Below are 25,158 nucleotides of genomic sequence, written 5' to 3' on the forward strand. Positions count from 1 at the left end.
CTTGCTAAGATGCTGATGTTTGTTATGACAGTCCTGTCCTGCCTCATGGATTGGATGAAGCCCTCAATTGTGAAACATTTCTTATTGCACAATTAAAATAAACATTGGAAAACTACCACAAGCAAAACTGAGGCACGAATTACAGTAAAACATTTACCATGACTTGGGAATTAAGAGTGGCATGAAAATAGCTGACTGATGAATACCAACAAATCAGCAAATGAAAATCCAGTGCTTATTTGAAGCTTGTTTGAATAAAGGGATTGTTTTGTGCTGTTTATTTACAGCAGTGCTCCGATGGTTATCGGCTGGACCGCTCGACTGGACAATGCAGAGGTGAGACTCCTCCGTTTACTCAGCATTTCATCACATCCTGCAAAAAATCCCAAATGCTGCGATAAATTATATTGAAGTGGAGCAATTATTGTTTTTTTAAGCAAAAGGGGGCCACCATTTTGAGCATAGGCAGAGCCAACGAACATCATGAGATGTGTCCTTGGGTCTATTGTTAAAGGATAGAGCCGTTTCATTGTCTCAAGACATCCCAAGGTGTTCTACAACCAATGAAGGGCTTTTGAAGTCACTGTCATAATGCAGGGAAACAGAGTAATGTACCACAAGAGTAGTGAGATTCATGAGCAGATATTGGTTTCTAGCAGTGTTGTTTGGTGACACATTGAGATCTCCACAGCTTTTTAAAATTGTTGAATAATCAGTGCCACGGAAACCACTCGCGAGGGCACTTGGAGTCTTAGATTAATGCATTACCTGAAACAAAAGCACCATCGGCAGTGCAGCACATCCTCAGCACCACCCTGAAGTGTCAGCATGGATTCAGTGCTGAAGTCTCAGAAATCAGGCTTGGGAACCTCACCTTTTGACCCAGAGGCGAGAGTCCTACCACTGAGGCAAGGCTGACACCTTGATGGAGAAATGTGGGCCAGCACACTAGCAGAACTCTCTGATCTTCAAATAGAGCTCTGGAATTATTACTCTCCACCTGTACTGGAAAAAATTATCTCGATTTAAGCAAAGGGTGGTTCTCTGATAGTACAGCACCCATACCTATGTTCATAAGTTCACAAGATATAGGAGCAGAATTGGGCCATTTGGTCCATCGAGTCTGCTCCGCCATTTAATCATGGCTGATCTCATCCTGGCCTTATCTCCACCGTCCTGCCCATTCTCCATAACCCTTCAACCCATTACCGATTAAAAATCTGTCTAACTACTCTTTAAATTTACTCACTGTCCCAGCATCCATTGCACTCTGGGGTAGCAAATTCCACAGATTCACAATCCTTTGGGAGAAGTAGTTTCATTTTAAAAATAAATTTAGGGTACCCAATTATTCTTTTTTCCAATTAAGGGGCAATTTAGCGTGGCCAATTGACCTAACCTGCACATCTTTGGGTTGTGGGGGTGAGACCCACGCAGACACGGGGAGAATGTGCAAACTCTACTCGGACAGTGACCCAGGACCGGGATTGAACCTGGGTCCTCAGCTTCATGAGGCAGCTGTGCTAACCACTGTGCCACCATGCCCCCCGTGTTACTGAAATCTTCTTGAGCAACACGCCATCTCTATTTCAGTACTCGAGCTGTGTCACTGTGATTCCAGACCACACTCTGGCAGTGTGTTGTTCCATTGATTGCTGTATTTTTTATTAGTGGGGGGAGAGGGATAGCCAGTTCCCATAATGCACACGACTCTGTGACTCAAGAAGGCAAAATCGCCTGCAGAGGAATTGTGAAAGCTCAAATGAGTTTCGGGGGGCAAGTGGCCAACAAGGACAAGGAGTAAAAGTCAACGTGTCTGCTCAATTGTTCTTTATTTTCTGAATTTCCACAGATATTAATGAATGCCAAACCATCACAGATGCCTGTAAGGGGGACATGAGATGCATCAATCACAATGGTGGATACTTGTGCTTACCAAGGACTGCTGCACTCGTCCTGGCAAATGGACCATCCAATCCAACATACCCTGCATCTTCACCAACAGGGCGCTCCGATACCTCAGTCTACCAACCAGCCTCAATACCCAGATTTCCCGTTCCACAAAGATCTCTGGTCTGTCGTTTTGGCTACACTCTGGATGACAATAACAACTGTGTGGGTACGTTGCTGCTTTATTAATCAGGTGCTGCAAAAATGAACTAGCTCACTTGCCCTCACCTGAAACTATGCTGCATTTTAAACCTGACAAACAGAGTATATTTTTGACGTTTTTCAGCACCCTTTACTGGACAGGTAGGAGGTCTTGTGCTGCAGTGGGTAGCATTCCCATCTCTGAGCCAGAAGCTCTGGGCTCGAGTCACACTTGGTGGTCAAGGAAGGAGCGTTCATAATGTGACCAAACAGGTTGAGTATCAACCTGAAAATGCCTTCCAACACATGCTAATGGTAGGCAGTAAGCAGGAGAGGCTCTTGGTCAGCCATGTTTGATGTGGAGTGATGGTCCTCAAGCTTTAATCCTCTGGTGGCAAGCTAGTGACCTGTTCCAGGAAAAACCTCTCTGTGGAAACAGGCGAATGTCTGCCTTGTGCACCACTAGATGCGGGAAGTGAAACAATAACAAACAACTCTACAGATAATAATAACAGTGCACAGCATAATCGTCAGGTACATACTCATATAAAAGCTGTTCAACTTTTCTGCCTAATGATACAGGGTGAGGAAAAAAGTGAAAACTGCTAAATGACCGAACTCTAAACCTCATCCATGGATTCAGCTCTGCAGGGGTTGTTGATACAGCTGTCGGGGGGGGATTCTGAGCTTTGTTTTGATAGAACGTTTTGTGAGCTCCAATTTGAAGAAGGTTTTGAATGGGCAATTGTTTATTTCAACAGTTTCTTGAACATTTCAAAGACTTCCCAATATTATTTTAAGGTGCAGGAATTCTGTACAAAGTGGATATTTGGTGACTTGTATGTTGGGATAAGGGGTGTGGAGAAGGCATGGGGAATGAGGTGGAACAGAAGTTATGGGAGGGGCATGGGGGTATGAAATGGCATGGGGGGTATGGAAGGGGCAGGGAAGAGGGAATGAGGAGTGAGGGCTAGGGTACCTAATACTCATGTACAGAACTTGGCTGATGTCCTAGCGAATGGAGGCAGGCCTTCTAACCTGCCCGTCTTGGCATCCATCCGCCAACTTTCCCACCTTGAGCCTGCCTCTGCAGACGGCCACCCGATTCTAGACCGTCCCTGCCAGCCCATCGTGAAAATAGCGTGGGCAGGCACTGCTGGTCAGGAAGTGAGCTCAGGACATCAGGAAATCTGCTGACTTGCGATTTCCATCTCAAAGATGGAGATCCGGCCCAATTAATTCAAATACCAGGAAATGGATGTTAAAATGAGAAATCTTGGAGTAAGAAGGGAGTATGTTCGGTAGAATATTTTGTCCCTATGGTTTCTGCGGATGAAGTGAGCAGGGAAGGCCATAAACAAACCAACAGGCATCTAGATGCTCTTGGTGAATGGGATAATTGAGGTGCAATGTGCTCAAGATTAGGTGGGGATAAATTGAATTGAAAAAGCCTGTTTGGCAATGGCTATTTTCTGTTCCTAATATCTATGGAGACATTTCTGATCAGTGCTGATCCCATACACACACTTATAGCACTTGTCAATAGCCAGCAGGCTCCGATATGCTAGATTCTTTGTATAGCCACAGGGTTCTCTCCTCCTGGGGTGGGTCTACATTGAGAGTGAGCCTAGAGACATCTCTCCTCTTACAAGTATGGTGCACATTATGTCTGTTGTGCCTAGAAAGTGCTCTTTGGGAATTTGGGCACAAAACAAACACTTCTGGCCAAAGAGGGAAGTCATCAGGAGATGGGTTTCAGTCATAGGATCTGAGATGATTGGTAGCTGTGAGGGTTCTAACATCAAACTCATCCTTTGTGAATGGTTGGAAGCAGTACTGCAGTACGATGTTAGGGAATGATTTAAGTATTAATGCGCAACGTGACTCAGCATTCATTGGAGTAACAATCTGCACTTATACAGAGCCTTAACAGAGAAAAAGATAGAAGGCTCACTTAACCGATTCTAGAGCCCCTACAGTGCAGACAGAGGCTATTCGGCCCATCGAGTCTCTACTGACCCTCCGAAAGAGCAGCCCACCCATGCCCACTCCCCCATCTCACCTCCGTAATCCCACCTAACCTGCACATCTTTGGACACTAAGGGGCAATTTATCATGGGCAATCCATCTAACTTGCACATCTTCGCAATGTGGGAGGAAACCTGGGCACTCGGAGGAAACCCACGCAGACACAGGGAGAAAGTGCAAATTCCACACAGGCTGTCATCCAAGGTCGGAATTGAACCCGGGTCCCTGCTGCTGTGAGGCAGCAGTGCTAACCACTGTGCCACCGTGTCCACTGCCTGGGATGGGAGCATTATCTAATGATGAAAGGTTGGACCTGTATCTACTGGAGTTTAGAAGATTGAGAGGTGATCTTATTGAAAGTTTTAAGATCTTGAGGGAAGTTAGCGTGGTGGATACTGAAAGGATGCTTCCCCTTATGGGAGAGACTAGAATTCGAAGATTTAATTTAAAATAAGTGGTATTGCTTCAAGGCAGGAATGAGGGTAATTTTTATTCTCTCAGAGGGTCGTTGGTCTATGGAATTCTCTTCCCCAGAGAGCTGTGGAGGAAGGTCATTGAATATTTCTAAGGCTGAGTTAGATACTGAACGAGTGAGTTGAAGTAACGTGAGGTCGATAACAGTTTGTGAAATAAAAATTGAGAGTACCCAATTCTTTTTTTTCCCCAGTTAAGGGGCAATTTAGCGTGGTCAATCCACCTACTCTGCACATCTTTGGGTTGTGGGGGTGAGACCCACGCAGACACAGGGAGAATGTGCAAACTCCACATGGACAGTGACCCGGGGCCGGGATCGAATCCGGGTCCTCGGCGGCGTGAGGCAGCAGTGCTAACCACTGCACCACCGTAACGCCCTTTGGATAACAGTTTCTAAACGGGTGAAAAGAAACACAAGATCAGAGATTAAAAAGTCACCATTGGAATCTTCTCACAATCATGTTTAAAGGACGGGCAGATACAGATTGGCATGAGGCTGAGATTAGACCAATTATGCTGGTTTAGCACAGTGGGCTAAACAGCTAGCTTGTAATGCAGAATAAGACCAGCAGCGCGGGTTCAATTCCCATACCAGCCTCCCCGGACAGGCGCCGGAATGTGGCAGTAACTTCATTGAAGCCTGCTTGTGACAATAAGCGATTATTTTTATTATTATTATTAACCGTGGCATTGTGACAAATTAGACTGAACATGCTAACTCTCTTAGATAATGAATCCGTGCTACCTTTCAATCAACTTCTGAATGCTAACTCTGGCAATGGGGTGCAGAAAAATCAGTCAGCACCATCTCGGAACAGTTTCTTTATGCTTTTAAGATCTGCACAGTTTATTTGATATGCTTCTCTCCCCTGAGGTGGGGTTCCCTGTATACAAAAAGTAAGTGTCCATTTAAAAAAAAAAATGGTTACACCTCAAAATTCAACCCTTTTAATACTTTCAAACTGAGAGGCTATTGATAGCATTGGAGAATGCTGCATGGGCAACGCACAAGGCTGTGTTTGCCCACGGTGAATCAAGATAAGGGTACTATGCGGGCAATACAAATGTATTTCTCCACCATGGTGTCAACATCTCAACACGCAGAGATCATTTTAAAAGCCTGCATTGCGCGTGAGTGGGGGGATGTGGAGAATGATATTGGCTGAAATGTTTCCATTCCCGCCAGTGGAATCTTCCAGTCCCACCAATGACGACCCTCGTTGCGGGTGCGAATAACGGGAAAGCCCGTTGATAGCAGAAGGACTGGAAGATGCCACCACTGCTTCAACTGCCACAAAACATGCCACGGGGGAGGGAACTTTGTGCGACAGTGTAAAACAGGCGATTGCGAGTTGCTAGCTCTTTTAAATCCTTATTCTAATCCATTAAATTCTTATTTCCACTGATTTTATTAGAACTAAAATATTGGAAGAGGTGATAAAGAGGTGCTGAATCGCAATCACCCATTTTATACTGTCGCACAAAGATCTACTCCATTCTTTCTTTAAACCATGTTTCAATTCAGTCATAATGGTTGTTGTCTTCATTATTGGGCCTCACAACCACCTTGTTCAATAAGGAGGGGGGTGTACTTCCTGCTGGAAATGTCTCCATGCTTCTGCAACATTGCAGGAGCAACGGCCAATCGCTGCCAGAGAAACAACAGTCACTGAGCCCCTAAGCTTTTATGCCCAATGTCCTTCTGTGGCTGCCTGGAATAACAAACACCTTTCAGAACACACTTTTCCTCATACCCTCCTAATAACAAAAGAAAAATTATGGGCACAATTTAACGGACTCACCGCACCCGACCTGGTTTTGGGACAAGGCGGTTAAATCTCGCAAGAGGCCTCTCGCGTGATTTGCGACGCTCAAAATGCCTCGCCAAATTTAACGGAGTCTTGCAAGATGTTGTGATCTGGGTCTCGCCCTCACTGGGTGTGATCCAGATCTGCATATCTAAATAAACCATTAAAGGCTCACTAAACATGCGTGCATGGGATTCACCCGGTGCCCTGGACATAACGGCCGTGCCTGATAGACCGCGCCAGGACGCCGTTTAGTACTCGCTTTCACAAATGTGAACAATTCGTAATGGCACCTAAGAGGGTCTCCCAGGCCATTAGAGACCTCCCGGGTGTTCGGGGACAGGGCAGGGTGGCACCCTGGCACTCCCTACAGCACCTGGGCACCATGGCACTGCCAGCCTGGCACCCTTAAGGTACCACACGGGCACCCTCACAGTGCCAGGTTGCCCAGGTAGCACTGCCTGGCCAACAGGGGAACTGCCAGGGTGGCACTGGCAGGGTACCTGGATGCCAGGTTGGCACTGTCAACCTGGTAGGTGGGGGTGAAGGGGTGTTCCCGGGGGCCTGCCTGAGGTTGTGAGGAGTCGGAAACATGGGTGGGGGGGGGGCGAAAGGAATGGGTAAAGATCGGTGCAGTCAGGCAAAATGGCACCATAATCTGCGAGGAGCCTTTCCTGCTGGGCTCACCAGTAGGAAATGATGGAAGTGTGGCCTCCCCAAGGCCAAAAAAATGGCAAAGTGCCGTTGAATAGCAGGTGTTCCTCGCCGCTGCAGCCACTGAAAAACATCCGCTAAATGCGCCCAAAACCGGAGATGGAATGTTTTCCGGTTAAATCCTCCTCACACAGGGCAGAGTGACTTTCATATACCCAGTCTTGTACTGGTGAAGAAAGTATTAAATTACTTTTGGCAGAAGGGATAGAGAGACAATAAAAACTCAAATATACAGGGCTAATTAATGCAGAGGGACTTTGGAGTTCATGTTTCTAGATCTTTGAAGGTGGGAGGATAAATTGGGAGAGTAGTTGACACACATAGAAACATAGAAAATAGGAGCATGAGGAGGCCATTCGGCCCTTCAAGCCTGCTCCACCATTGATTATGATCATGGCTGATCATCCAACTCAATAGCCTGATCTTGTTTTCCTCCCAGACCCTTTGATCTCCTTCACCCCAAGTGCTGTATTTTAACTGCTCCTTGAAAACATACCACTGGGTGAAGAAATTTCTCTGCATGGGATTTTGGGATTCATAAATGGAGGTATTAACTAAAACAGGGTTATGCTGAAACTTTGGTTCGGCTAGAACTAGGGGGATTGCATCCAGTTCTGGTCACTAAGCTTTCAGTAGGATGTGAAGGCCCTTGAGAGGGTGTAGAGGAGATTTACCAGCATGGCTTCATAAGACCATAAGACATAGGAGCAGAATTAGGCCACTTGGCCCATCGAATCTGCTCCGCCATTCAATCATGGCTGATATTTTCTCATCCCCATTCTCCTGCCTTCTCCCCATAACCCCTTATTAATCAAGAATCTATCTCTGTCTTAAAGACACTCAGTGAATTGGCCTCCACAGCCTTCTGCGGCAAAGAGTTCCACAGATTCACCAGCCTCTGGCTGAAGAAATTCCTCCTCTTCTCTGTTTTAAATTATCGTCGCTTCAGTCTGAGATGGTATCCTCTGGTTCTAGTTTTTCATACAAGTGGAAACATCCTCTCCACATCCACTCTATCCAGGCCTCGCAATATCTTGTAAGTTTCAATAACATCCCCTCTCATCCTTCTAAACTCCAACGAGTACAAACCCAGAGTCCTCAAACATTCCTCATATGACAAGTTCTTCATTCCAGGGATCATTCTTGTGGACCTCCTCTGGACCCTTTCCAAGGCCAGCACAGCATTCCTTAGATACGGGGCCCAAATCCATCATGAAGGATTTTTAGCTACAACAATTGTTTGTCTTGGAGCAAAGGAGATTGAGGGGAGTATTGATAGAGGTGTACAAGATTATGACAGATTTGGATAACATAGACAAAGAAAAACTTCCCAATGGATGGTACAAGAACGAGGTGACACAGATTTACGGTTTTGTGGAAGAGAGACATAGAATCCCTACAGTGCAGAAGGAGGCCATTCGACCCATCAATTCTACACCAATCCTACGAAAGAGCACTCCACCCCTCCCACTCCCCCGCCCTATCCCCATAACCCCACACATTAATCATTAATCACATCTTTGGACTATGGGAGGAAACTGGAGTATCTGGAGGAAACGCACACAGACTTGGGGAGAAGGTGCAAACTCCACACAGGCAGTCACCCGAGGCTGGAATTGAACCATTGTGCCACCCAGGGGAGAATGTGAGGAGAAAAAAAACTTTGCAGTCAGTGCTTATGACCTGGAACCCACACCCTACATGGTTGGTGGGAATAGTGATGATGAACAATGCTCTCAGAAGGAAATTAGATAGGTGCTTGAGGGGCTGTCAGGGCGACAGGGATAGAGCAGGGGAATGGGACTGATTGGATTGATTTTTAGAGAGCTAGCATGGACTCGGATGGGACGAGTAGTTTCCTTCTGTGGTGTAATGGCACTGTAAGACTAATAGTTCATGGCACAGAGAGGCACAGAGATCCCCGTGGGTGGTAGAGCTGGAGGACTCTACAGGGATGGGAACTGGACAACCTGTTCCATAATGTTTACATAACTTCAGAACCTCTTATTATTACCACAGAAAAAAATAATTCACCAGCTATGATAAGGTTAACATAAGTATGAAAGAGCAAATAATTCATGATTGCTGTTGGCACCAGCCTTCTTCGCTGATCGTTGGCATGTGGGAAGGATTCTGTTATTATGGATGAGATCTTTTGTTTAGACTCTGGGAAGAATGTTCGTTGAAAATAAATGAGTTTTGAATTGTTGCACACTGTTGCTCACAACTCTTTGCTCAAATATAAAAGCCCTTTGAGACTAAAATGAATGTATGCTGTGACAGAATGAATAATTACCACCCCACACACTGAAAGGGCAAAATGAATAATGTCTTACACAGCAACACAGGAAGGCTAATTGAAAGAAGAGATTAAGGCCTTTTTGACTTCCTCAACGTGGGGCCTCTGAATAGGGTCGGTCGAGCTGAGGTAGAAAGTCAGCCTTGGGCCGGGATTCTCCAGTTGTTCGCTGGCGATGGGATTCTCTGGTCCCGTCGGCAGTGTTCCCCGCCCTGGGGTCTCCCGGCAACGTGGGGTAGTCTCAATGGCAGCGGCGGGAACACAGAATCCCGGCGTCAGCGATCAGCGTGCTGGATTCTCTGGCCTCCCACTGCCGAGAATCGCATGGCTGGGAGGCCAGAGACTCCTGCCCTTGATCTTGTTGAATGACGAAACTCAAAGGGCCAAAAGGTTTACTCCTGCTCCTGTTTCTTATGTTCTTATCCCTCACAATGCGACCGTTGCCGTTTTGAAATGGGCATTCTGCTGGGTGTCTAGAAGTTACATGCATGTTCCAGATGGTAAGCCACTTTTAATGTGCAATTTGCTACCCAATGACATAATGGGACCTCACGTGTCACTTCAGTATCTTTGGCAAAAGAGCTGAAGAGGTCCTGGAAAGATAAGTTAGGTATTATCTTTGTTCGGCCCAGAGGAGAGTAACTATTCCTCTGGGACAGAGCAAACAAAAAACTGCAAGATGCTGATGACTCAGCCTTGACTTCCCACATGCTACATCCAGCATCTCAGCTGCTCCATTTTCCTGTGGGTCAAAGCTGCTCAGCCACCTTGGGGTGTCCAATTGGCCTCCGCCGTTCGCTGGTCCCATTCAAAATGAGGCCAGGACCTCAAAATCTTCACCATGGGAATGGAAGACCGTGAACTGTCTGTCAGCTACCCAAAAGCCTGTTGTGATATGAAGTACAGGTACGTTTAAGGATGTGTACCTGCAAAGAGCAGTCAATCGTTGCCAGTTTGATAGGATGTGATGCATTAGCCACTTGACTTGTCCACAAGCAGCAGGTGCAGACATCAGGTGTGCTGTGCTTATCCTCCCAGAAAATTCTCTTTGTATATAGTATTACCTTCAAATAAAGAACCAATATTATTGTTTCGCCAGTCTTTGTCATGTGATTGGTACATTTGCACTGGACAAAGAACAAAGAAAATTACAGCACAGGAACAGGCCCTTTGGCCCTCCCAGCCTGTGCCGATCCAGATCCTTTATCTAAATCTGTCACCTATTTTCCAAGGATCTACTTCCCTCTGTTCCTCGCCCGTTCATATATCTGTCCAGCTGCATCTTAAATGATGCTATTGTGCCCGCCTCTACCACCTCCGCCGGAAAAGCATTCCAGGCACCCACCACCCTCTGTGTAAAAAAACTTTCCACGCACATCTCCCTTAAAATTTCCCCCTCTCACCTTGAAATCGTGACCCCTTGTAATTGACACCCCCACTCTTGGAAAAAGCTTGTTGCTATCCACCCTATCCATACCTCTCATAATTTTGTAGACCTCAATCAGGTCCCCCATCAACCTCCGTCTTTCCAACGAAAACAATCCTAATCTACTCAACTTTTCTTTATAGCTAGCACCCTCCATACCAGGCAACACCCTGGTGAACCTCCTCTGCACCCTCTCTAAAGCATCCACATCCTTCTGGTAATGTGGCGACCAGAACTGCACTCAGTAGTCCAAATGTGGCCTAACCAAAGTCCTATCCAACTGTAACATGATCTGCCGACTCTTGTACTCAATACCCCGTCCGATGAAGGCAAGCATGCTGTATGCCTTCTTGAGCACTCTATCAACCTGCGTTGCCATCTTCAGGGTACAATGGACCTGAACTCTCAGATCTCTCTGTACATCAATTTTCCCCAGGACTCTTCCATTGACCGTATAGTCCGCTCTTGAATTAGGTCTTCCAAAATGCATCACCTCGCATTTGCCTGGATTGAACTCCATCTGCCATTTCTTTGCCCAACTCTCCAATCTATTTATATTTTGCTGTATTCTCTGACAGTCCTCCTCGCTATCTGCAACTCCACCAATCTTAGTATCATCTGCAAACTTGCTAATCAGACCACCTATACCTTCGTCCAGATCATTTATGTATATCACAAACAACAGTGGTCCGAGCACAGATCCCTGTGGAACACCACTAGTCACCTTTCTCCATTTTGAGACACTCCCTTCCACCACTACTCTCTGTCTCCTGTTGCCCAGCCAGTTCTTTATCCATCTAGCTAGTACACCCTGAACCCCATACGACTTCACTTTTTCCATCAACCTGCCATGGGAAACTTTATCAAACGCCTTACTGAAGTCCATGTATATGACATCTACAGCCCTTCCATCATCAATTAATGTTGTCACTTCCTCAAAGAATTCTATTAGGTTTGTAAGACATGACCTTAGCTGCACAAAACCATGCTGCCTATCACTGATAAATCTATTTTCTTCCAAATGTGAATAGATCCTTTCCCTCAGTATCTTCTCCAGCAGTTTGCCTACCACTGACGTCAAGCTCGCAGGTCTATAATTCCCTGGATTATCCCTGCTACCCTTCTTAAACAAAGGGACAACATTAGCAATTCTCCAGTCCTCCGGGACCTCACCCGTGCTCAAGGATGCTGCAAGGATATCTGTTAAGGCCCTAGCTATTTCTTCCCTCGCTTCCCTCAGTAACCTGGGATAGATCCCACCCGGACCTGGGGACTTGTCCACCTTAATGCCTTTTAGAATATCCAAAATTTCCCCCTTCCTTATGCTGACTTGACCTAGCGTATTTAAACATCCATCTGTAGCCTCAACATCCATCATGTCCCTCTCCTTGGTGAATACCGATGCAAAGTACTCATTAAGAATCTCACCCATTTCCTCTGACTCCTCGCATAAATTCCCTCTTTTGTCTTTGAGTGGGCCAATCCTTTCTCTAGTTACCCTCTTGCTCCTCATATACGAATAAAAGGCTTTTTCCTTAACCCTGTTAGCCAAAGATATTTCATGACCCCTTTTAGCCCTCTTTATTGCACGTTTATGATTTGTCCTACTTTCCCGATATTCCTCCAAAGCTTCACCAGATTTAAGTCGCCTAGATCTTATGTATGCTTCCTTTTTCACCTTAGCTAGTCTCACAATTCCATCCGTCATCCATGGTTCCCTAATCTTACCATTTCTATCCCTCATTTTCACAGGGACATGTCTGTCCCGCACTCTAATCAACCTTTCCTTAAAAGTCTCCCACATTTCAAATGTGGATTTACCCTTAAAGAGCTGCTCCCAATCCACATTCCCTAGCTCCTGCCGAATTTTGTTATACTTGGACTTTCCCCAATTTAGCACTCTTTCTTTAGGACCACACTCGTCTTTGTCCATGAGTATTGTAAAACTTACGGAATTCTGATCGCTATTCCCAAAGTAATCACCGACTGAAACTTTAACCACCTGACCGGGATCATTCCCCAATACTAGGTCCAGTATGGACCCTTCCCGAGTTGGACTATTTACATACTGCTCTAAAAAACTCTCCTGGATGCTCCTTACAAATTCTGCTCCATCTACGCCTCCAACACTACATGAGTCCCATTCAATGTTGGGGAAGTTAAAATCTCCCATCACAAGCACCCTATTGCTCCTACATTTTTCTATAATCTGTCTACATATTTGTACCTCTACTTCACGCTCGCTTTTGGGAGGCCTGTAGTAAAGTCCCAACAATGTTAGTGCACCCTTCCTATTTCTTAGCTCTACCCATATTGCCTCAGTGCTCGAATCCTCCATCGTGCCCCCCTTAATCATAGCTGTGATATCATCTCTGACCAGTAATGCAACTCCTCCACCCCTTTTACCTCCTTCTCTATCCCTCCTGAAGCATCTATACCCTAGGATATTTAGTTGCCAGTCTTGCCCTTCCCTCAACCAAGTCTTCGTAATACCAATAACATCATATTCCCAGGTAGGAGAGAAGAACATAACAAAACCAGGGTTGACCCCACTGAACACCGAATTTACCATAAAGTCGGTTAAATGGCTGAACGTTAATGACCTCAGAACCTCTTTGGATTCCATAGTCATTCTATTGTAGGCAAAATTAAATTAATGGCCACGCTTCACTGAAGTCAGACTTGGCAACTTTGAATCAAGGTGCTTAACTGTTGAAAACATTTGGTAACCACTGAAATTCACTACCATTAAGGACTGTCTGGGAAACTGCTTGGCTAAGTGTTCATTGCTCCCTGACACATCCACTCATGTGCTTCCACTGATTAACACTGGGTGCATAAGAGGCCAGAAAAAAATTGCCTCTAGGCCCAGGGAGTATCGTATTCAAAAAACGCTTTATCCACAGACATTAATTCAATGGTGCAACAAAACACTGGCAAGATTTTTCATTCCAACCAAATTGAGAGCTCCTAATTAAGATGCTTTTGCAAAGTAAGCAGCTAAGCTAAAAATCTCCCTTGGCAACCAAAAGGTTCTGGCCAATGAGGCCGGAGATGCAGTTGCAGGCCTGAAATGAAGTCCCTGCCCTTTCTGACTTCTAAAAGAACATAGAACATTACAGCACAGTACAAGCCCTTCGGCCCACAATGTTGTGCTAACCATTTATCCTAATCTAAGATCAACCTAACCTACACCCCTTCAATTTACTGCTGACCATGTCCCTAATGACTCTGATCCACCACCTCTGCTGGCAGTGCATTCCATGCACCCACCACTCTGTGTAAAGAACCTACCTTTGACATCTACCCTATACCTTCCTCCAAACACCTTAAAACTATGTCCCCTTGTGACAGCCATTTCCGCCCTGAGGAAAAGTCTCTGACTATCCACTCTATCAATGCCTCTCATCACCTTGTACACCTCTATCAAGTCACCTCTCTTTCTTCTTCGCTCCAGTGAGAAAAGCCCGAGCTTCCTCAATCTTTCTTCATAAGACATGCCCTCCAGTCCAGACAGCATCTTGGTAAATCTCCTCTGCACCATCTCCAAAGCATCTACATCCTTCCTATAATGAGGCGACCAGAACTGGACAAAACATTCCAAGTGTGGTCTAACCAGGGTTTTATAAAGCTGCAGCAAAACCTCACAGCTCTGAAACTCAATCTCCCTGTTAATGAAAGGCAACACACCATACGTCTTCATAACAACCCTATCAACCTGGGTGGCAACTTTGAGGGATATACGTGGGCCCCAAGATCCCTCTGTTCCTCCACACTTCCAAAAATCCTGCCTTTAATTCTATATTCAGTATTCAAATTCGACCTTCCAAAATGAATCACTTCACATTTATCTAGGCTGAACTCCATCTGCCACTTCTCAGACCAGCTCTGCATCCTGTTGATGTCTTGTTGTAACCTGCAACAGCCCTCAACACTATCTACAACTCCACCAACCTTAATGTCATCGGCAAACTTACTAACCCACCCTTCCACTTCCTCAAGTCATTTATAAAAAATACAAAGAGCAGAGGTCCCAGAATAGATCCCTGTGGGACACCACTGGTCACCGACCTCCAGGCGGAATACTTTCCATCCACTACCACTCGCTGTCTTCTTTCGGCCAACCAATTCTGTATCCAGACAGCCAAAGTTCCCTATATCTCAAGGCCCCTAACTTTCTGGATAAGCCTACCATGGGGAACCTTATCAAATGAAATCCATATACACCACATCCACTGCCCGACCTTCATCAATGTGTCTCGTCACATCCTCAAAGAATTCAATGAGGCTTGTGAGGCATGACCTGCCCCTTACAAAGCCATGCTGACTATTGTCATAATATACATCAGTACATTATGGTGCAATCACATACACAGACTGATGGACATGCAGTAGCACCAACCAGCATACATAACACCGCAGCCAATCACCAGTGAGAGCACAAGCACTATAAAGACTGGGGACAGGAGAGTTCCCGCTCATTCTAGCAGCAGCCAGCTCAGAGCACAGAGCTTGCAGCCTGCATCACAGACATTCACCATGTGCTGAGTGCCTCACCATAGCTAGTGATAGGAAAGGGTCCACAGTTAAGCTGGCATTGCTTATACTCACGTTTACAGTATGTTAGCATAGTTGAACAGTTAATAAAATAGCGTAACACCACTTCCAGCATGGTTGGCTTGTTTGTGAACCAGAACACCCAACACGACATGGTACAAGGAGTGGCCGCAATCTACCACTTGTGAGACCTACCTGCAACTTCTCTGCATTCCGGCATCCTACAGCATGGAGAACATCAACCCGCCACCGCTGCTCCGCATCGCTGGCAATCTCGGGGTAAATTAGAAGATATTTAAACAGCGCTTCCAGCTCTTCCTCGAGGCCACGGACAGGGAGAATGCATCGGACACCAGGAAGATAGCCCTTCTTCTCTCCACGGCTGGGCAACATGCCATCCACATCTTTAACTCCCTGACATTAGCGGCCGACGAGGACAAGACCAAGTACAAGACGGTGCTCCTCAAATTCGACACACACTTCAGTGTTGAAGTCAACAAAAGCTTCGATAGGTACCTGTTCCAGCAGCGCTGGCAGGGTAAGGACGAGCCTTTCCAATCCTATTTAACACACCTCCGCATCCTCGCGCAATCCTGCGGCTACGGGCCCACCTCCGACTCGATGATACGCGACCAGATTGTTTTTGGGGTCATGTCGGACACCCTGCGTCAGCAGCTCCTTAAAGTTAAGCAACTAACCCTAGCGACTGCCATCAAGACCTGTGTCCTGCATGAGAATGCCACCAGCCGGTACTCCTACATACAGGCAGCTGAAACGGCGCGGCATCGGCCCCATGAGGCGGAACGGGTCCAAACGATCGAACACCTCCCGGGCCGCAGTCTGGAGGAGGGCGGCCATTTCACGCGCTTTCTGATGCCTCCCGTGCTTGTACGTGCCAAATGAGGGGACGGTGACGTGGAGGAACCCGATGCGCAGGCCCGCACCACGCAAGACCGTATTGCGCATGCACGGTGGCGCAACGAACGCACTGACGTCACGACGTGCGGCAACTATGGCTCCGCCCACTTAAAGCGGCAATGGCCTGCTAAATCGCGACAGTGCCTACGATGTGGCAGGCTTGGCCACTATGCTGCCTGCTGTCGAGCAGCCCAGCCTGCCAACTCGCAATGATTTAACCAGCCTCGCAGGAATGTTCGGGCAATCCAACCCACCTTCACTGAGTCCGATCCTGACTTCATGCAGACCAGTGACACCGAAGACAGGGAGCCTTTTCGAGTCGCTGTCATAACCAAGAACAGGCTGTCCCCGAATCGAAAGCACCAGCCTCTGTTGGTGCACAGCATAGATCTGGACGACGAGTGGTGTGCCACCCTGACGGTCAACCCGAATTCGTCAGAGACTTGATTTATGAGCTTTACAAGCTCTGCTTCATCCTGTTTCAGCATTTCACTAGTTTGTTTATAGCATTCGTTATTAGTTTTGTTGTTGGTGTAATACCTTGTTTTTCTTTTCTCTGCACCAGGCACCTTCCCGTGTATATAGACTAGCCTCATGTACATAGTTATGTAAATACTGCACACACATGGTCAGATACACTCATTGCACGTTATTTATTCTCACTTAGGCACATGTTCTTTGTAAAAAAAAAGGGATGTCATAATATACATCAGGACATTATGGTGCAATCACATACACACACTGATGGACTTGCAGTGGGACCAACCAGCATACATAACACCGCAGCCAATCACCAGTGAGAGCACAAGCACTATAAAGACAGGGGACAGGAGAGTTCCCGCTCATTCTAGCAGCAGCCAGCTCAGAGCACAGAGCTCACAGCCTGCATCACAGACATTCACCATGTGCTGAGTGCCTCACCATAGCTAGTGATAGGAAAGGGTCCACAGTTAAGCTGGCATTGCTTATACCCACGTTTACAGTATGTTAGCATAGTTGAACAGTTAATAAAATATCGTTACACCACTTCCAGCATTGTTGGCTTGTTTGTGAACCAGAATACCCAACACGACAACTATCTTTAATCAACTATGTTTTTCTAAACAATCGTAAATCCTGGGGCAAGATTCTCCGACCCCCCGCCGGGTCGGAGATTTTCCGGGGGCTGGTGTGAATCCCGCCCCCGCCGGTTGCCAATTCTCCGGCACCGGATATTCGGCGGGGGCGGGAATCGCGGCGCGCCAGTTGGCGGGCCCCCCCCCCCCCGCGATTCTCCGGCCCGGATGGGCCGAAGTCCCGCTGCTAGGATGCCTGTCCCGCCGGCGTGGATTAAACCACCTCTCTTACCGCGTGGGACAAGGCGGCGCGGGCGGGCTCCGGGGTCCTGGGGGGGGCACGGGGCGAACTGGCCCCGAGGGGTGCCCCCATGGTGGCCTGGCCCGCGATTGGGGCCCACTGATCCGCGGGCGGGCCTGTGCCATGGGGGCACTCTTTTCCTTCCGCCTTCGCCACGGTCTCCACCATGGCGGAGGCGGAAGAGACTCCCTCCACTGCGCATGCGCGGGGTGCCGTGAGCGGCCGCTAACGCTCCCGCGCATGCGCTGCCCGGCAATGTCATTTCCGCGCCAGCTGGCGGGACGGAATCAGTCCGGCGCAGGCCTAGCCCCTCAACATTAGGGCTCGGCCCCCCAAGATGTGGAGAATTCCGCACCTTTGGGGCGGCGCGATGCCCGACTGATTTGCGCCGTTTTTGCCGCATGTCGGCGGACATCGCGTCGATACCGGAGAATTTCGCCCCCTATCTCTCAGAATTCTTTCCAGTATTTTGCTCACCACAGACGTAAGTTGACTGGTCTGTAATTCCCAGGGATTTCCCTATTCCCTTTCTTGAACGGGAACAATATTCCCCTCCCTCCAAACATCCGAAATGACTCCAGTGGAGAGTGAGGATGCAAAGATCATCGCCATTCATTGGCCCACTGGCCCAATTGATCAAGTTCTCGTGTTGGCCCGTACACGCCATCGTAAAACGCAACTGCGTTTACGACGGTGTGGACACTCTGCTGCGGGATTAGAGAATCCCGCCCTTTGTCTCTCAGAATACCTTCTAACAATTACCCACCACAGACGTTAGGCTCACTGGTCTGTAGTTCCCAGGCCTTTCTCTGCGGCCCTTCTTAAACAAGAGCACAACATTTGCTAACCTACAATCTTCAGGCACCTCACTGTGCGTTGATTCAAATATCTCTGCTAGGGGACCTACAATTTCCTCCATAACGTCCCACACCATCCTGGGATACATTTCATCAGGTCCCGGGGATTTATCCACCTTGATGCACTTTAAGACTTCCACCACCTCCTTCTTTGTAATATGTACACTCTCAAGGCATCACTATTTATTTCCCCAAGTTCCCTAACATCCATGCCTTTCTCAACAGTAAATACTGATGAGAAATATTCATTTAGGATCTCACCCATCTCTTGTGGATCTGTAAATAATGACCTTGTAGATCCTTAAGAGGCCCTACTCTCTCCCTTGTTACTCTTTTCCCGTTTATGTATCTGTAGAAGTTCTTCGGATTCTCCTTTGTCTTATCTACCAAAGCAGACTCATGCCCCCTTTTTGCCCTCCTGATTTCCCTCTTAACTCTACTCCGACGACCTCTAAAGTCTTTAAGGGATCCACTTTCCCAGCTGCCCATGCATGTCCTTCTTCTTTTTGACCAGGGCCTCAATATCCCGAGTCATCCAGGGTTCTCTACTTCTACCAACCTTGCCCTTCACTCTAAAAGGAATGTGCTTACCCTGAACCCTGGTTAACACTGTCCCCACTTTAATTCCCACTTACCAGCCGTCCCTTTGCCTTCCCAACAGACTCCCCTAATCAACTTTTGAAAGTTCCCGTTTAATACCATCAAAATTGGCAATTTTAACTCTTGGGCCAGACCTATCATTCTCCATAGCTATCTTAAAACTAATGGAATTATGGCCACTGGTCCCAAAGCGATACCTCTCTAACACTTCTGTCACCTGCCCTTCCTTATTTCCCAAGAGGAGGTCAGGTTTTGCCCCCCTCTCTTGTTGGGCCATCCACATATTGAATGAGAAATTCCTCCTGAATACACTCAACAAATCTCTCTCCATCCAAGCCCCTCATGCTATGGCTGTCCCAGTGCCCAACTATTACCACTCTATTTTTCTTGCAGCCATCTGTAATCTCCTTACATATTTGCTCCTCAATTTCCCGCTGACTATTTGGGGGCCTGGAGTACAAGCCTATCAAAGTGATCTCTCCCTTCTTATTTTTCAGTTCTACCCATATAGACTCAGTCCGTAAACCCTCAGATATATCCCCTCTCAGTACTGCTGTGATATTCTCCACAGTCAAAAACGCAACTCCCCCTCCTCTCTTACCTTCTGTCCTATCTTTCCTATAGCATCTGTACCCTGGAACATTGAGCTGCCAGTCCTGCCCCTCCCTTAGCCATGTTTCAGTAATAGCTATAATATCTCAGTCCCATGTACCCATCCATGCCCTGAGTTCATCTGCCTTGTCCGTCAGGCCTCTTGCATTGAAATAAATGCAGTTTAATCTAGACTTCCCTTGCTCTCTGCCCTGCTTTCCCAGACCATCTGTCCGGTCATGTTTTGTACACTCTCCCTGTGTTTGATTTCTCTTAGCCTTACTGGGTTATCCACAGTCTCTGTACTCTGTACTGTGGCCCTTTTTGATATTTGACTTTGGTTTCTCTGCCTTCACTTTTCCCCTTACTACCTTTTGTTTCTGCCCCCACTTTACTTCCCTCCGACTTCCTGCATCGGTTCCCATCCCCCCTGCCACATTAGTGCAAACCCTCCCAGATTAGGTGGATTGGCTGTGCTAAATTGCCCCTTGGTGTCCAAAGATGTGCAGGTTTGGTGGGGTTGCGGAGATAGGGCGTGGGAGTGGGCCTAGATAGGGTGCTCTTTTTGGGGGACGGGTGTTCGGTGCAAACTCGATGGTCTCAGGGCCTCGTTCTGCGCTGTGGGAATTCTATGACACTATTATTTCAATCTTATCACTGAGATTCTGTTTCCCTGGATTCCCGCATTAGCACCAGCATGCAAACACAACTTCAGCAGTTAGGTTGCGATGGGCAGAACCCCACTGCAACAAAGAGGTCCATTTGCCCCAATGACCCTCAGCATGGAGTCACCAACCTTCTTGGATCTTCAGAGCCCTTTTCCTGTGTGGAGCATGTATCTCTGCTTCTCTGTTCATAACTGAACTGGGAACTCTTCCTGTCCCTGTTCCCTCCCTGGGCCTCTTCCTTCGGGAGCCCTCCATGCCTCTCTGCCTGTCCCCTGCCTGGGACACTTGCATGTGATGGTGCTTAACTCCTGGTCACCTGATCCAGGTTTTCACACCGTTTTTCTTCCTGCACAAGCACACCAAGCTGACAAAATGTACAGATTTCACAATTGTGCATGTGCAGCCCTCTCCCGGTTTCTGCATTCCCAGCAACTCCAATATCCATCAGAAGTTGAAGTTCCCGACCCCTCCAGTCACAATGAGATAATTATCATTTTCGTAACATCCTTCTATCAGGATGTAGTTGCATTTCACGGATACTAATTCTTCCAGAATTAGAGCAACTTTCTTAACATTACAAGGCATTTTAATAAGCATTAGATCCCTCGCTGAGGTTGCGTGGATCCCTCCACGACTACCCTCAAGTATCCAGGAACTAAAGTCTAGTCTTTAATATTCTGTTGCAGACAATGCAGAAAGTAAATTATAGAAACATTAAAAAAATTATTGTTCTTTCCAGGGATGTGGGCATCACTGGAAAGGTCAGCATGTATTGCCTATCCCCATTGTCATGGGAGTGTCCCTTTAAGACATGTTTTTGTCTTAGCACATGGCTTCAGTGATGTCATTGTGTGGGTGGAGCTGGGCTGTGGCTCTGAGTTTTACTTTCGCTTTGAGCTTGAACTGGTTTTGTTCTAAACAGGTTGAAAGAAGTTTTTTTTTCTCGATCTGCATTTTAAAAGCTGTTTCCAGACTGCTTGATAACTTGAAAAGAAATAACTGTTTTCTGGAAGGAATTTAAACCTGCTGCTTTGGAAAGGACACAAGAGTATCAATACCACAATCTTAAAGACACTAGGTCTTGAGTGCCGAGTGCTGGGCCACAGCTTTGAGAAGGGTTTTGTGGTTCATGGGATCTTCTTGTTAAATTGGAACAGCTAAAGGGGGGAAATTATTCAGGATTATACATAGCTGTAGCTGTTTGGGGTATTTATGTTGGTAGTTGATAAAAAATGCTGACTGTCTGTGTTTATTAAAATGTTAACTAAATTCGTAGAATAAACTTCGTTTTTGATTTAAAGTGCTTAAGGTCTCTGTTGAATAACACCTGAAAGGGCAGGCCCTTTTGCTCATCGTAACCAAAATCAATAAACAGTTGTAGGTCAGGTGAACTCCATGATATACTGTGGAGTTTTCTAAACCCTGGCCCATAACACCATTTGCCCTTGTGAGCAGTTAAGGGTCAACCACATTGCAGTCAGCCTGGAGCCAGATGTAGGCCAGACTGGATAAAGATGGCAGATTTCCTTCCTAAAGTCTGTTAGTGTTGCATTTGGTCTGGAATGGGGTATCCATGGTCCTGGGCTTACAAATAAGACTGGAGGTAATGCTATTAATAAACTCTATCTTTTATTTAACATAATGCTAAATAGTTACAAGGTAATCTTATGAATATCTAGTTTGTGCTTCCTAGTCACACCAGAGATAATTTTTAGTTCTGTCAAGATTAAAGTTAACTGTAGAAAATGGGATAAATGTTTAAAGACTTTTGAACTTAAAAGGTTAGGGCCATGTTGACGTAACGCATTAGCAGCTAGCAAGGTAAGGTCATAAAACAATAGCTGGGCTTAGCTGGAGAACGAGAGATAAGCGGTGTGATTTTCCGGCCATTCCTGCCCCAAGATCTTCAAGTTCCACCGGTGGCGGGAAATCCAATTGACATTGATCAGAAGATCCCGCCTCTGGCCAATGGCAGGCTGCCTCTGCCAATGTTAAACACGCTGTGTGGGTACGGAAAATCCCACCAACGTGTCTACACTGCTTAGAAAGAATTGCAGCCCAGAGAGTTGTTTTGTTTTGGGAGTTAAAGCTACAATTAATTTAAAAGCATTCAGTGAGTCCTGGGAGGTTATGTCACTATGGAGATGGGTGGAGTTTAAGAAAGTTTGAGTTTTTCAATTTATTTATGTTTGCTGGCAAAGTGAGTGTTGTGCAATAGGGGAGTGGGCTGTTCTGAAAAGGTGCAGCTGTTAGCAGGCTCCAGGCTGTTAGCTGCCATTGTGTTTTTGGGACTCGGGAGACAACCTGCCAATCAAACAGGGCTCAAAAGAAGCTCTGAAGATCTAAGAAGGCATCGAAAATTTGGTGACTCTGTGGTGTGAACCAGTGGGCTCATGGTAACCCTTTGGAGCAGTAGTATTCTGCTCCGTATGGCTGAAGAGCTGACTGCGTGCTTGTGAGTTTGTGCTTGAGTTGATATTCGGGAATCCAGGGGAACAGGACCTTGGGAGACGAGATTGAAATCCTATCAGGCGGGCCATTGTTGATGCTGTCGGAGTTCGAGTGATGTTTGGAGAGATGTTTTGGTTATATCTTCGAAGGTGAAGACTGGACACCTTCGTGAGAGATCTACTGCCGTTGCGCCAGAAGAGGAGCACGGCCGGTAGATGCCAGGAGAAGCCTCCCATGGGCTTCCCAATTGCCAGTACTCCTTGTAAGATCTACCCAGGTCTCACAAGGTGTCGCGATCAGGAACCTACCCACAATAGGTGGGATCAAGCCTCGTGCACCTAAGTAGCTTTAAAACCCGCTTAGGCACGCTGAGTCGGGATCTATCGGGCTCCCGGCATCTACTGACCTCCCCAGGGAGATCCCAGCAGGACACCGTTCAGTACTGGCCCACACACGTGGACCAGGCAGAATGGCACCTGGGATATTACCCAGGCCATCGGACGCCCCTGGGTGGCCTCCTGACCCTCCCCCTTGAAAGTGGGCACTTTGGCATTGCCAGGTTAGCACCTTGGCACTGCCACCCTGGCACTGTCAAGGTGCCCAGGTGGGACCCCAAAGCCAGCAGGAACACTGTCAGGATGGCAGTGCCAGGTGTCCAGATTCCGGAGTGACACTGCCAAGGATTAGGGCCTGAGGGGGGCATGCCCATGAAAGGAGGGTGGGGGGTCTATGAAGGGTGGGGGGTGGTAACAGGGTGAGTATTAAGAGACCTCCGTAAGGTTTGGGGGGGTGAAAGGTGGAAGTCTTGGAAGGGGGGGGGGGGGCTGAAAGGAGGCGTGGGGAGGCCTGAAAAGAGGGGGTCCTCAGTGACCTCATAGCAGGGTGTCATCACTTAGGGGAGGTGTGGGGTCATGCCCATGTGTGCGGGGGATGACATTGCCCATGGGTGGGGGGGGTGTGGGAGACCTATAAGCCAACTTAGAGATCAGGGTACTCTTTCAAAATGGGGACCCGATCTCTGAGGAGCCAGTCTGGCCAGCAAGTTAAGATCCGCAGTGGTGGAAATAATTCTAAGTGTGCTTAACCAGGGAGAGACTCCCCAGAGCTCAGAAAAGTGACAAATTGTGATTAGATGGCGGTGAGGAACTCGCCGACAGAGCCGGGGTGGAACTCCCAGCAAAGCCCGCCACCAATAACACTTAGAAACATTTCCATCAGATCACATCCACAGAGTTTCAAGAAATTGGCCCGATCGTAAAAGGATCAAGAGCGAGAGACCAGGGGCGAAATTCTCCCCCAACGGCGGGATGCCCGCCGACTGGCGCCAAAGCCGGCGCAAATCAGACGGGCATCGCGCCGGCAAAAAGGTGCGGAAGTCTCCGCATCTTTGGCGGCCTAGCCCCAACATTGAGGGGCTAGGCCGACGCCGGAGGGATTTCCGCCCCGCCAGCTGGCGGAAATGGCGTTTGTTGCCCCGCCAGCTGGCGCGGAAATGCGGCGCATGCGCGGGAGCGTCAGCGGCCGCTGTCAGTTTCCCCGCGCATGCGCGGGAGCGTCAGCGGCCGCCGAAAGTTTCCCGCGCATGCGCAGTGGGGAGAGTCTCTTCCGCCTCCGCCATGGTGGAGGCCGTAGCGGAGGCGGAAGGGAAAGAGTGCCCCCACGGCACAGGCCCGCCCGCGGATCGGTGGGCCCCGATCGCGGGCCAGGCCACCGTGGGGGCACCCCCCGGGGTCAGATCGCCCCGCGCCCCCCCCCAGGACCCCGGAGCCCGCCCACGCTGCCTGGTCCCGCCGGTAAATACCAGGTTTGATTTACGTCGGCGGGACAGGCAGTTTCTGGGCGGGACTTCGGCCCATCCGGGCCGGAGAATCCAGCGGGGGGTCCCGCCAACCGGCGCGGCTGGATTCCCGCCCCCGCCCAATCTCCGGGAGCGGAGACTTCGGCGGGGGCGGGGGCGGGATTCACGGCGGCCAACGGCCATTCTCCGACCCGGCGGGGGGTCGGAGAATGACGCCCCAGGTTTTGGTCGTTTTCAAAAGAAGCAAATGTGATGTGAGAAAAAACTTTTTCACACAGCGATAAGTTTGGGGTTGGAATGCACTGCCTGTGAGAGTGGCGGAGGCAGGTTCAACTGAGGTATTCAAAAGGGCATTAGACAATACCTGAATAGAAACAATGTGCAGGTGTATGAGGAATGGCACCAAGTCACAATGTTTGTGTGGAGAAGAGGTGCAGACATGATGGGCCCCCTCCTGTGCTGTAATAATTCTGTGACTCACAGTATTAATACAACGGATATACAATATACAACGGATATGAT

The 25,158-nt window shown here is 47.8% G+C and overlaps 1 protein-coding gene across 3 annotated transcripts in view; it reads left to right on the forward strand.

Annotated features, from left to right (window-relative positions):
- The window catches only part of fbln5 (fibulin 5), a 142,776-nt gene that overhangs the window by 55,047 nt on the left and 62,571 nt on the right, over nucleotides 1–25,158 (forward strand). For 2 of the 3 annotated variants that reach the window (XM_072493115.1, XM_072493133.1), the window contains 2 exons: nucleotides 288–336; nucleotides 1,853–2,119. In XM_072493115.1, coding sequence (XP_072349216.1) covers nucleotides 288–336; nucleotides 1,853–2,119 — 316 coding nt within the window. The remainder of the gene's footprint in view (nucleotides 1–287; nucleotides 337–1,852; nucleotides 2,120–25,158) is intronic. The other variant, XM_072493126.1, reaches the window with a different exon arrangement.

This window comes from Scyliorhinus torazame, chromosome 2 (genome assembly GCF_047496885.1).
Source record: "Scyliorhinus torazame isolate Kashiwa2021f chromosome 2, sScyTor2.1, whole genome shotgun sequence".
Lineage (NCBI taxonomy): Eukaryota > Metazoa > Chordata > Chondrichthyes > Carcharhiniformes > Scyliorhinidae > Scyliorhinus > Scyliorhinus torazame.